Genomic DNA, 12,732 nt, shown 5'->3' with positions numbered 1-12,732 from the left:
CTTCGGAGATGTTTTTTTAAGTCCACAAATCTGAGCATTTCTGCCGCCAAATCACTTTCGTTACAACTGCATGCTTGGATCAGCATGTCGGGGGCACGCCAAGTTTTGTCTATCACGCCTTTGTAATTCCCTCTGCTGCCAGTAGATGGAATTCTAACAGCCGCCCTGATGAGGCAACACAAAATAAAGTGATGTATGCTTTCAGTACAAAATGTTAAGTTGTAAAACACAAGACTCCACAGCAAAGATACTAAAATACAAATTCAGCATAATATGGCACCTTTAAGGACGAATCTCAAGTCAAGAGTACCAAGCTGGATAATTAGCAACCCATATCCAGGAATCAAACCAAAAACCACTTTGCTGGGGAGGTCGAGGTATCTTTTCACGCTGCAAGCATGCTGAAAAAGGTTGGTGAACGTCTCAAAACCAAGCTTAGAAGAAGCATCCAGCACAAAAGACAGACCTCGGCGGGTGAAACTAAACGTCACGATACATTTCGGAATAAGAAATCAAGAGATCATCACACGACCTAAACAGATGGCCCTAAATCCGGGATCACGAGGCCGGGGACAGTAGAAAGCCTCTGCAACCTGCTCCAACCAGATCCAGCCCAACACACTCATTTAGAACTTATATACAAGCTATTAAACAAGTTCATTCCATGTGCATCAACAAGAGCCTCGGAAAGGTCAACACGGAGCCATAAAACGTGTAACAGGCCAAGCAGCAGCCCTGCCGTGGCACAAAGCGGCACAAACAGCAGGTGACGGCATTAGGGGCCGATGGGCGAGTGCGCACGGTTAAGAGGATTAGTGTCAGGGTTCAGCGCCCGACCGCAGTCACAAGACCGTGCGTGTGTGCAACATAGAGCTAAACGCCGCTTCATTTACCTTTGGGGGAAAAAGGATGGAATGGAGTTGGAACGGATGACAAGAAAATGACACTTTAATGACAAGAGTTAACGGGCATGATTTGTGCTACAGTATGAATGGAAACGGACAATTTGACTGAAAATCAACTGAAAAGTACATTTATTTCATTTGTTGTTCTTGAAGTTGTTCTTTATTGGCAATTTTTGGGAATGCTGGACATTTTGCTGGATCGGTTCAGCAGATATCCTACATATATTAACTGTTTACTAATTGGTGTTGGCCTAGAACATCTCATAATGACTGAAAGTTATTGGAATTAGTTATTTGTGTTTTGAGGAAAAGAAACGTCATATCTAGTTCTGGTTGCTATCGAGTATTGGCAGATGCTTCAAGCCAAAATGTTGTATCAGAACTGAAAAAGCTGGATTGTACTGATCAACTTACTTAAGTTTTAGCTGTTAAAATGATTCCCTTTTTGTCAACTTGAGAATATGTTTATATTTGGACACGTTTTGCTATTACTATAAGAAGTTGCAACATGAATACTCAATAGCTTAACCTCATCAGTTTTAAGCAGAGATATATACAGTTAAAACATATTTTACTTTGGTGTAAAAGTCCCTACATCCTACTACAAGTAATTTGCAGTCGTTTCATTCTAGTATCTTATGTTCGTTTGTTAACAATTTCTATCCACGGTACTGATTCTTCCAGGAAAATACACTGGAATGTTCCTGCCCTCTGTGTGGTTTGTGTCAGAACGTTGAAAGCCTGGACAGGACAGGAGACATGTGCCGGACCTCCTGCTTGTGTCCTCCTGTACGCTCACCCCCCGCTGAGCAGTGAGAGTCCCATTAGTGTCTTAAAGGCGCTGCTGCCAAAACCTTTACGACGTTTCCCCAAAAAGGAACGCCCAACTACATAAGACAAACTCCCAGTAGTCGGAATAACATTTCAAAATAATGTTGTCATCTTGCTTCTCTTTTTAAACATCAATTAACTAAATCTTTACTTCAATTAAATGTAGATGTGTTATGGAACCAGAAAACTGCATGTGAAGCTGGCAAAACATTCAGTGCATTTGCATAATTCACACTGTTGGAACTGCAGCTCCAGAAGATCCCTTTAAATCAGCATCCAAGAATTTCTATTTTAACTACTTCAAATGTACCATTACTTACAACAATACTGTCCCAACCACATAAACATTTGGGTCCTACCAGTTGAAAATGACTTTAAATCCTCACAAAAAACGATTCAGAAAATGCAATTAAACCCACTTTTTGTACTGCGTTGATAATAAACCCTCAACTTCAGCACACACTCGGTGAAATAAACACATCCATAGAAACGTTGCACAAACACAAACCGCATGCAAATCAACCATCGCCGTCATTTCCCATGAACAGATTAAGATTCATTCAAAACCATTAATCACAAATGAATTTATTAGTGCATCACAACATCACCCGTATTATTTCGATCATTGAGGCCACACAGGGCATGGGTGAGTCCAGGCAGGCGGACGGGCAGGTGGGGTGATCCAGGCGGGGCATCCGGGGCACTGGAGAGGTGGGATTGGGCGGGGTCCTTACCTGGTATATGTCTGACAGGCTGCTGCTCCCGGAGTCGCTGGTGATACTACATCCTGAGTGGCTGGAGGAGACGTGGGGGCCCTGTGCGTGCAAGGCGTCGGCCAGGTGTAGTCTGCTGAAGTCTGCGGGGAGCTGCACGTACACACAACATACACACGCACATGGTCAGTGGCAGCCGGGTGCTCGCTCACGGTATTGCGAGAGAACGGGGTTGTCGGTGATTTTGGCAGATTGGTTGGTTTCGCGATCCCGATATGTTTTTGGACGCAAAGCAAAAAAATGGAGCGGAATATATGATTGCACGAAAAGTGAAGGCGCACTTTATTGTCCCGATAAAGAAGTTGGCAGATCCTTGTTTGTTTGACAGTTTCGACAGACTATAAACAAGGACGAGGGGGCTTTTTCACTTTTACACACCTGGGATGCCGTCCTAAACAAGTTGGACTACAGAGGGCGCTGTCGTGCCGCCACTACTTGTAGGAAGACGGCGCCAAAACCTGCGTGAATCAGCTGACAAGACAACTCTGAGTAGGGTCTGAAAAATAACCTTAAAAGTCAGCTTTGTCCAGATCTGGAGCTAATTTCATAAGTGTATGTATTAAAAACCCATCCATACACGCGCAGAAAAGACAAACTCACTGGTAGTCACAGAGCCAAGTTGTACCATCACAGGCTTTATGATTCATCCATCAAATTAAAAGAACATTCCAGACAGATAAAATAATGAACTTTGCCTTTTCTAAATGACGCAGAAAATCGGGTTTAACAATTGGTTGTTTAACGATAACGAGTTCCTCATTTTACAGTTTTCAGTATAGTTTGCATTATACATTTTACGGCAGGATCAATACATTTGTTCCCGTTGTCAGGATTTCTGTCTGCTTCACTAAACTGCAACACACAATCAAATCAACACTTGTAATAAATTGCTTTCTGTGCTTCTGAACACATTTCAATGAGCCGTCCATGCTAAACTGGGTTTGATATGCACTATATGAACAGCACAGAGGAAAATCCCCTCATTAGTGAGCTGAACCTAAGCAGCAGTGGGGAAGCCCTTTGCTCAGAAGGACCAAGCACTACTGTAATTAACCAAGCTAGAAATGCAGCAACCCACTTTTTAATGCAAAACCAGGGCATATTACAATTGCTATTGTTATTACTACAACTAGACATGTTAGAAATCACTATTTCTATACCCAAATTTGCATATGATGAATATTGCATATTTATTTCTAGGAAATGATAAAAATACTGTGGAATAATTAGAATGTTATAGGTTAACTATGAATTTAAGGCCAAAAACTGGTTCACCGAGTCTATGGACATGAATATTTAATGCCTGAATGGTTTATTTACAAATATATATTTGATGCTCAGCAGGGAGAGTGCTCCAGTTCAGCTCATGCCACCACATCAATATCACATTTTTACACCCGAAAGTCATATGTGGCGGATTTAACAAGGCGTCTTCATTCATATTACATTAGCAATATGCGTGGGGTTATATGCTGTTGTTTCATGTGCTCAACATAGAGCTCGTTTCATTTACCAAGGGCTATACTTTATTGGAAAAAAAAAACATCTTGGTTGGCATTGTTTTTGTCAATAGCTTGGTTGAAACAGCGCAGGTTAGATGCATACATGTCAATCATGAAAGTATGTCAAAAATGTATTGAATATACTTTTTATTGTGCCCTTTATTTAAGAAATACGAAGCAACATTTGTGCCAATGACATGAACGGTGTATTTGTGAACTTTAATGCAATTTAACATTATTTTGTTTGTTTCGACATAAGAAAACTAGAACTTGGATGTATTTGACAGACTATGGACCAAAATATCAAGGCAATTATTAGTTCAATGTCATCAGAACTTTGGATAGGAAAACCCATCAGTAAAATACGTATTGTTTTTGAAATTCAGCTTTATCCTTCACAGCACAAGACAAAACCACCACCAGAACCAAACGTAATCTCCGGATGAAAAGCAAGACTATTAAAGTTGTCTTTTGTGTATTCTAATGCGCTACATGCAATGGAGAAGCGTCACCGCTGAAGCCTTTAGCTCTCACCGTGGCTGTAAATAAGCACAACAACAGGTTTGGAATATAGTCTTTGAGAAACGCTGGAGTCTCACTCGGATGACAAATGGAAAAGATTGGCTCGAATTTTATCTTGGGAGCTTCATTTGCAAGTAAATGGATTGAAGCCGTGGTCTGCTGTGGAAACACACTCCAGGAAAACAACCACTGCCTCTGGAGCACTCGTCTGCATTACGGCTTAATTAAAGACTTCTGGAAGAACGGGAGGGCAGAGAAAATTCAGCTGGGGGAATTCATATTGTGATTTAATGTGAAATGCATTTTATTGTCAAAACAATTTGGTTAATTCTGACTATTCAGGTGATAATACAAGAAAAAAGGAAAAAAGAAAGAAAAACTGTAAAAGTTCCTTCTTCTCTGTTCATGTCATTCAGTTTGATTTCATAAAGATGGTTATATATATTTGAGGAATGGTAATGTATAAAACAAGGGTATAAAAAAAAAGTCATTGTTTCAATTGTGGTTTGAAACTTTCTTCTCACAAACACTAAAATGTGTTATTGTGACGTTGTATTTCAAGTAAGACAGAAATGCGTTTAGAAAATATTTGTGGAGATCTGAACTGTATAGAAGGCTGGGAAGTTTGATATTTTCAAGACTCAATACAGTCTAATTAACAATGGACGCTGCAATCTGCCAATTTTGACAAGTAAATAGGTCTGTCCCGGTAATTACTATATTGTTTCTCTTCATCGTTCAATAAATTAAAGTTTAAACAGTATTTTTGGGGCTCTACATTTGTTTTCTTTGCATTAACGGGAAACGTTTTCTTAAAAGTTCGTATTACATCGTCATTCGAGCTGTAGAGAGTCGAATAATGAACATTTATGACTTATTTATACTAAATAACTACTTTTGTGTTTCATTTTATAATGTATTGATTGATATTGTTTGTGCATTTGCTTTTTTGTGTCAGCGGAATGAAGTAGTATTGTTTATCGTGATATTTTCTGTAACAATAGAGTGAGTTTCAGTTGTTCCGCCTTGACTAAGAAACGCTTCTATATCCGTCCACACTTAAAGCAGGGATGGATTCGGGAGTGTAGGTGTTGCATTCATTATCGGGGGAAAAAGGTGAGAAGTTCTTGGCGCCACTTTCTACTTTGACTGCGTTTGTTAGAAGTTAATTTAATTACGGGAACTACTGTATCTGCTCATTTTTTGGTGCCGGCAGCGGGAGGTGAGACAGAGAGCGAGAACGGTGTGACGCCATTACACAGTGTCAAGGGATCGCCATCACGTTTAATTATCTGGGTGGCTGCACAGAGCAAAATGGCGACCGGAGGGGACAAGGCGGCTCCCCTCAGGCGGACGTGTCCTATAACTCGTTCAAAACGCCTCCGAATGACTGCCAGGGTTGTTATTACTCCTGCCGCTGCGTCTATTGTGTTGAACTAATGAATCTCTTTGTTGTGCCTCATTGAATTGCTTTGTGATGATCGAGGGTTTACTGTGGTCTGTAGTTTCACGGACATGGAGCCGAGGTTACTGTGGTCGTGTTTGCGGATCGTGTTGATGCGGGGGAATAAAAATACAAACTCTTTCGTGAATAGTTTTTTTAAATGGTCAGATTAATCATAGGGTGGAATGATTTGGGAAAAATACCAGATTGAGATATTTCTGATAAGCATTGCGATTGGATTTGCGATGTGTGTGACATTTGAGAGAGGACGTATACGTTAGGGTTTTAGCAGGTCTCACTCTAGAGCTGGGCAATTGAGCGAAAGATCGAGAGATTGAGATCGAGTCATGGGAAATCTTCAGTTACTTTTTGGATGGAGAGGTCCACAGTCGACCCTCTGTCAGTACAACGTGGTTTTGAACAGAGGTCAGGACTTTGGAGGAAGAAATATGAATATCATTAGTGTTAAATGGTACAAATGAAATGTCTGTATAGATACTGTTTATGAAATCCTTACTAAAAGCCATTTTTACTAAATAACAGAGGGAAAAAAAAAGATTATTTTTTTAGATAATTTGTGTCACTTAAATAATTACAGTACAGTGATTGTAACCATTAAAATTGCGATTTAATTTCTATTGCGATACATATTGCAGCCCTAATCTATCAGAAGAATATCACAACTAGTATAAAAAGTATAAAATTAAAGACAGTATTGGAAAAAATAACATTTCTATCGACTTGATAGTATCAAAATCTACTATGAAGCCTTTTCCTTAGTATCAAAAATTGAAATTTGAAAATAGTGAACTGGCCGTTGTACGAGTCACATAAAAAGTGTTGAATTCTATTACTATTGCTTATTTTAAAAGGGAACCATGTACAATTAGAATATAACCAACTTCATCATATATGATGATCCATATATTGTAATAATGGCAAGTATTACAAGTTTGGTTTTGAATGGCCTCTTGGAAACATTTCTTTAAAGATTACTATAACTTGCTTTATAAAAAATCAATCAAGAGAAAGTAAAAAATAAATTAAAAAAATATATATTTTCAGATAATTGTTCTCAGATTATTGCTCTACACCTGAAAATATCTCACCTGATTATGCATATGATTATTATCGATTGACCCCAAATATTTCCTATATTTCTAATGGTTTTCACTTTATCTGGGTTGTTAAAGTTTTTTTGTTAAAGTTATTATACTTTGTGCTTGAAATCAATATAATTTTTAGTGGAATAAATAACTATTATAAATCAAATTGGTCGTGTGATGTAATGCACTTGCCACAATTGCCTCTATAACGCTGTGATTGGGTAAACGCGGTGCTCAAAAGGTTAACCTAATTGAATATCCTCATTATTGGGAGTAGAGCCTGGTCATGCAGTGCGGGTCAATACGCCCTTCCAGCCGTGCACATGAGAGGTCCAAATGTCAATAATAATAACAACCACCACCACCTCAACGGGTCCGCCAACCACCAGCTCTGGAATCTAACCCCCCTCAAACCTCCCCCAAACCCAAGCTCCTCCCCCTTCAAAGAGCCAAAGATAAAGGCAGGGATGAAATGACACTTAATCCTTTCTGTGCACTCATTTAGGTCAGCCGTCTGTTGTGTCAATAAGGCAGGGTCTGTTTGACCCCGTAAGAGCATGTGTGCGTTGACCCAGTGGGCCTGATGGCATGTACGAGCCGGGCCAAGTCGGATGTGAGTGGCACGGGGCACTTGGGACTACGCACTGTTAACCCCATTGATCTGGAAACTCTATATTAGCATGCCATTAGGTGAATTAACGAGCAAACAGTTTGGAGCGTAAAGATTTGTGTTTTTCACAGCAGTCATTTTGTTTCCCAGGAGGATAGGCTGAAGAGTGGGTCCAGCTCGACTCAGACGGTCCCTCTTCTGCCTGAAGAGTGGGTCCAGCTCCAGTCTCCCTCGTGTCCGTCTGTGAGAGTGGGATCTCTCCTTCACTGGAACTCCTCCAGGTTTCTACGCTTTTTTCCCAAAGAGGTTTTTTTGTAGTTTTTCCTGGCCGAGAAGGAGAGTCTAAGGACAGAGGACCCTGGGACATCGTCCCTCGCCACCACAGACATTGTTGATTCATTTCTCCCTGTGGCCCTCAGAGGCAACTGTTGTTGTGATTTTGGGCCTTACAAAAATAAATTGATTTGATTTGATTTGATTTGATAGGGACGTCTCAATATCAGATTTTAGTGTTATGATCATTGTGTTCTTGATTATTGAGAGCGTGACCATCATTTTCTTTCATTACCATTGTCTAACACGTTGCTAATTCCTCAAGTTTGTGACCAGGTTTATGAAATCTCATTTTCTGGATGACAACATTTTATTTATGTGACAAAAATAGCCAAGTACTTTACATTTAGATGTATTTTTAGACTATCAATTGAATAAAACAAACTTACTTTTGCTTCAGAAATGGTCGTGGTCATTATTTTAGTTAGTTCTTACCATTACATTGTGACCAGAATAATCACAATTATCGATTAACTTAATGATCTTAAGCTCTAGTCTCAAACAGAGTGGGACATGTCTCAAAACATTTATAAAATTGCATTTTGCTGTTGACATGCAAAATCAGAATATCATGTATATTGGCTTTGATGAAAACTATTTTAAAAGGCAGCAAAAAAAGCCGATTGACAACAAAAAGGAAAGAAAGCTGAAGTGCAATTATTCAAACAAGCATAAACGTTGTTGTTTCTGCACCTTTATAGTAAATTCTACATTTCTAGACATTTCTAGGCACGTTTAAGGACAGTTTTAATGGACTGTCATGATATTGTCTGAATATTGACATTGAGATGGGTTGAAAAAATATCTAGATCGTAATTTATACCAAAATCGTCTTTTTTATTATTATTTTTTAAAATCGACATTTATATTTTGTTACAACACACACTTAACAGTGAATCAAAATCAGATTTTATGATTTAATGCTTGTTTTGGTACATAGAGAAAGATTAATCGGGGACGCCAAGTTTTGTACGGCAGACTTTTCAAACAGTCCAACTTTCCGCGTGCTTGCAAACAAATGGATGAAGCGCTTTCCTGATCCCAGAATGTGTCCGATCAGCTGCCAGGGGAGGATTAAGAGTGGCACTGATGCTGGAGCCACAACGCTCTCCCTCTGCTACAGGCCAGCAGATGTGGCACTCCTTAAATTACACTCTAGACCTAATGACCCAGATTGCTGCCGCGTGCCGTGGCGCTGCATCGCAATCTCTACCCTGCACTTGTTCGTAGAGCAGGAGAGACGCTACTACGGCTATAACTTACTTACTTTGAAATCAAAATCTGGATTCCAATGAAAATGGTGCCAATTAGCGAATCATGGTGTCAAAAATGATGATCCTGAATATTAGCGGTCTTGAAACTACAAAGCCTGCTGGTTTAGACCTCTACAAATTCTTGTCAATCCATAATTCTCCTGGACAAGAACGAAATCTTGATTTTAAAGAAACACTTTGACTTTTCTGGTGGACACACGTTTGTATAGATGGAGAAAGCAAGAGGAAGTAGAAGAAGGTCAATGTCTTTCACCACCAGAAACTCTTGCTTTTTTTTTGCTACCCTTTTTGCTACATACAAATGAAAAGGTGTGTATATACGTTCCATACTTTTGTCCAAATGAGCCTTATATTTGTTTGTACATCAATAAACATATGAGCAACACATAGAATTGCCATTACTTTTTAAAACGTGCACTAAAATTTGACGGGACGTTTTATCTACGCTTCTTTAACTTGCAAATCAAATCTGTGTGATAACATAGTGGAATTACCAATAAGTAGATTTAAATTATAGAATGTATGTTGAATGTAAGCTGCTAAAATGTCCTAAAGCCACACTGATCCTTTCAATATTTAGATATGTGTTTAGCTTTGCCGACTTGTTAAGGAGGGGAAAACAGCTCGCGTTGGCAAGACGAGAGACGGAGCCCGTTCACTTTTGGCCACAGCATCCGCTCTCTTTCTGGATCAACAGATTAGAGGCTTGTCCGATGCATGTGTGATTAAATAGGTCTGATATGGCCCCTGTGCTGTTCCCCGTCCAGGCAGTCAACATCTTGACACGTGCCAGCCAATGCTAGATAGGCCCTATAGTTACCTGCAGTGGCGAAGGCCGTCTGTGCTTTGCTGCAGTAGCCACCAACGTTGTCGCGGATGGCAATTTATTCTGAAATATAGGTCGTGTCATTGGAAAAACTGTTGCCATGGCAGTGCAAAAAGTTTCAAAAATGTATTACCGGGTTGAAGTTAGAATTGCTAGACATTTTAATGTAGTCATTCTGAACGTTAGAGTCTGTGTAGTCCAGATAACGACTAGTCAAGTTTTTTTTTTTTTTAATTAACTAGTCACAAATTGTCGATTCATTGTTTCAGCCCCATTAATAACCAACTTGAATGCTAGTTAAGAGACATTTCACAGCAGAATTCAACAGGTAAATAAAAATACGGTTTGCTAAATCCTTATTTTTGTTGATGAAGACAGATTGTCCATTGGTGTGGGTTATCTTAAATGTATTATCAAAACACGGATCTTGGTGTCCTTTGTCCTGAAAATAACAGACTTGTACTCCACAAATGATTAAATATTGATAGGGTTTTCATGACAAATCACTAATTAACCTCATGTTCTTTCCAAAAACCACCACAGGCTAAAGCACATGGCTATTGTCTCGTTTGAAACAATAAAAGAGTGTAATGATAGTATTAGCGCTGTAATCTAGCAAACATAAAACAAGCTAGCTCAATAAAAAGCTGATAAATCTCCCTGAATTGTACTCCAATAACTTAAACGTGCGCTACGTAGCAATAAAGATAAGACTGTAGGCCATTATTTTTAGCACCTCTTGCCGCCAATGGTTATGAGCTTACCACGGTGATGTCATTACTGTAACAAGACCCAGTGGCTAGTATTGACTTTGCCTGTGGAGGACTTCCTGCAGAGCCAAATGAATATTTACATTCAGAGCCATTTGAATACGTAAAGAGAGAAAACAGAATTTGGCCAAAGGTGAGAAAAGCTCTAAAGAGGGGCAGAGCCGTCCTAAAGTAGGAAGTAAAACTCTTATCGCCACAATGCGTTGCTAATTTCCACATGCTAAAGAGCTGAGCCACTCGTGTTCATCCATGTTTTACATAATTGGCATTTGTGAGAACGCACTGGGCTTTTTATCGGGAGGTGCATGTGTGCAAGAGACTATAATTATATTTTGGCAGCAGGAATGTTCATACCCTGCCAAAGAAGATCTTTGAATTAGATAACCATTGATGGGAGCGAGATCCATGCTTTTTAGTGTAATAATGAGGTAGTCCAACAGTAGAACATTTAAATTAGTGACAGTGACAGGGATATGGTAGAAGAGATATATTGTAGTAAAATTGACCTTACACAATTGGTGGCTAATGAGCTCAAATCGTTTTGTGGGAGCGCTGAGTAAGTCACGATTATTGTACATATTGCAATAGTGATTAGATTTGCGGTGTATACGTTTAAAAACTAGGGTTGAGTTCAGAGTGCTCATTGTACACAGCTCCAGAAGCATTAACATTTGAGAGAAGTTTGAATTATGAACTGATAAACTCATCCAAGAATAACATGCACTTCAAAATGTCAGTAGAGGTCAATTGGATTTTTTCAATAAAATATTTAAATAACGGCACCAAACAGTGCCAGGCCTTCGTTTGAATATAAAAAACACTGATATTTTTATGTTAACAAAATTAACAATTCAACAATATGCAAAAATAAAAGTGGAAAGTACATTAGTCTACCAATATCAAAAACAAACACACATACATTCATACATTAAACACACTGACACATGATAACATAAGGCTAAATCACTACACATTGAAACTTTGCCAAAAACTTCAATAAAAAAAACTAATTAGACACGTTAAGCGATTTTATGTTGTGTTTGTTACATTATGCGAAATTACTATCATAATCTACAGTCTAATGCAGCCTACTGTGTATTAGACATTTGTATTCGACAGTTATGATTGATACCGCTCCCTGACTCTCATAATGCCATGCTCTGTGGGGGCTGCCGCACAAACTGGGAGCTGTGGGGGGATGAAATATGCCATCGCGACTGACACATCAGCGACTATTATGACATTAGGGCCATTTCTCGCTCTGCATCTGCTCGGCGTAACCCGTGCGGCGTCCATCACTCTGATTTACAACCGCTGTCTGTGCCTTGGGGGTGCGTGTACGTGGGCTGCGCGGGTAGACGTGGTGGTCCCGGTGCGTGAACGATGCCGGGGACGAGCAGACAAGACGATCAATCCGCAACAGCTCTTCAACTTCAGACGTTTGAACCCGGGGCCTAAACTGCTGTGCTTCTGCTCGTTTGCTTTAGCGCCTCCAGCACCATGGACAGCACCACGAGCAGCTGTAGTAAAGCCCAGCTGCGCGCGCTGAACGCTCCGACTGTCTCTTTAAATCAATGCAATTCTATGATGAATTTTGGGAACGGAGCTGTCTGTATTCCTTCCCTGACACCTCCCTGACACCTCCCTGTTACGCACAACTGACACATGAGGCGATCGGCACCGCGAAAAGCCTCGACTTCAGCGCTAAACTGAATATATATCGACGTATTTGCGCGCTTTTTTCCCGTAGTAACTCGATCGACGGCGTGTGACAGCGAGCACATGGCGTCTGTTTCGAGTACAACACACTGACACACATCTGGGCTCGTCCTCTAT

At 39.9% G+C, this 12,732-nt stretch overlaps 1 protein-coding gene across 7 annotated transcripts in view; it reads right to left on the bottom strand.

Moving 5' to 3' along the window:
- The window catches only part of rapgef2b (Rap guanine nucleotide exchange factor 2b), a 60,192-nt gene that overhangs the window by 47,084 nt on the left and 376 nt on the right, over positions 1 to 12,732 (bottom strand). For 6 of the 7 annotated variants that reach the window (XM_072434754.1, XM_072434777.1, XM_072434719.1 and 3 more), the window contains exon 2: positions 2,471 to 2,602. The exons of the other annotated variant lie outside the window; for it this stretch is intronic. In XM_072434754.1, coding sequence (XP_072290855.1) covers positions 2,471 to 2,602 — 132 coding nt within the window. The remainder of the gene's footprint in view (positions 1 to 2,470; positions 2,603 to 12,732) is intronic. 7 annotated transcript variants of the gene reach the window in all.

Source organism: Eucyclogobius newberryi, unplaced genomic scaffold (assembly GCF_026437365.1).
Source record: "Eucyclogobius newberryi isolate DKJ021-1_F unplaced genomic scaffold, fEucNew1.0.hap1 SCAF_11, whole genome shotgun sequence".
NCBI classification, from domain to species: Eukaryota; Metazoa; Chordata; class Actinopteri; order Gobiiformes; family Gobiidae; genus Eucyclogobius; species Eucyclogobius newberryi.
The sequence above is the reverse complement of the archived record's forward strand: the minus strand, read 5'-3'. Positions and strand labels throughout refer to the sequence as shown.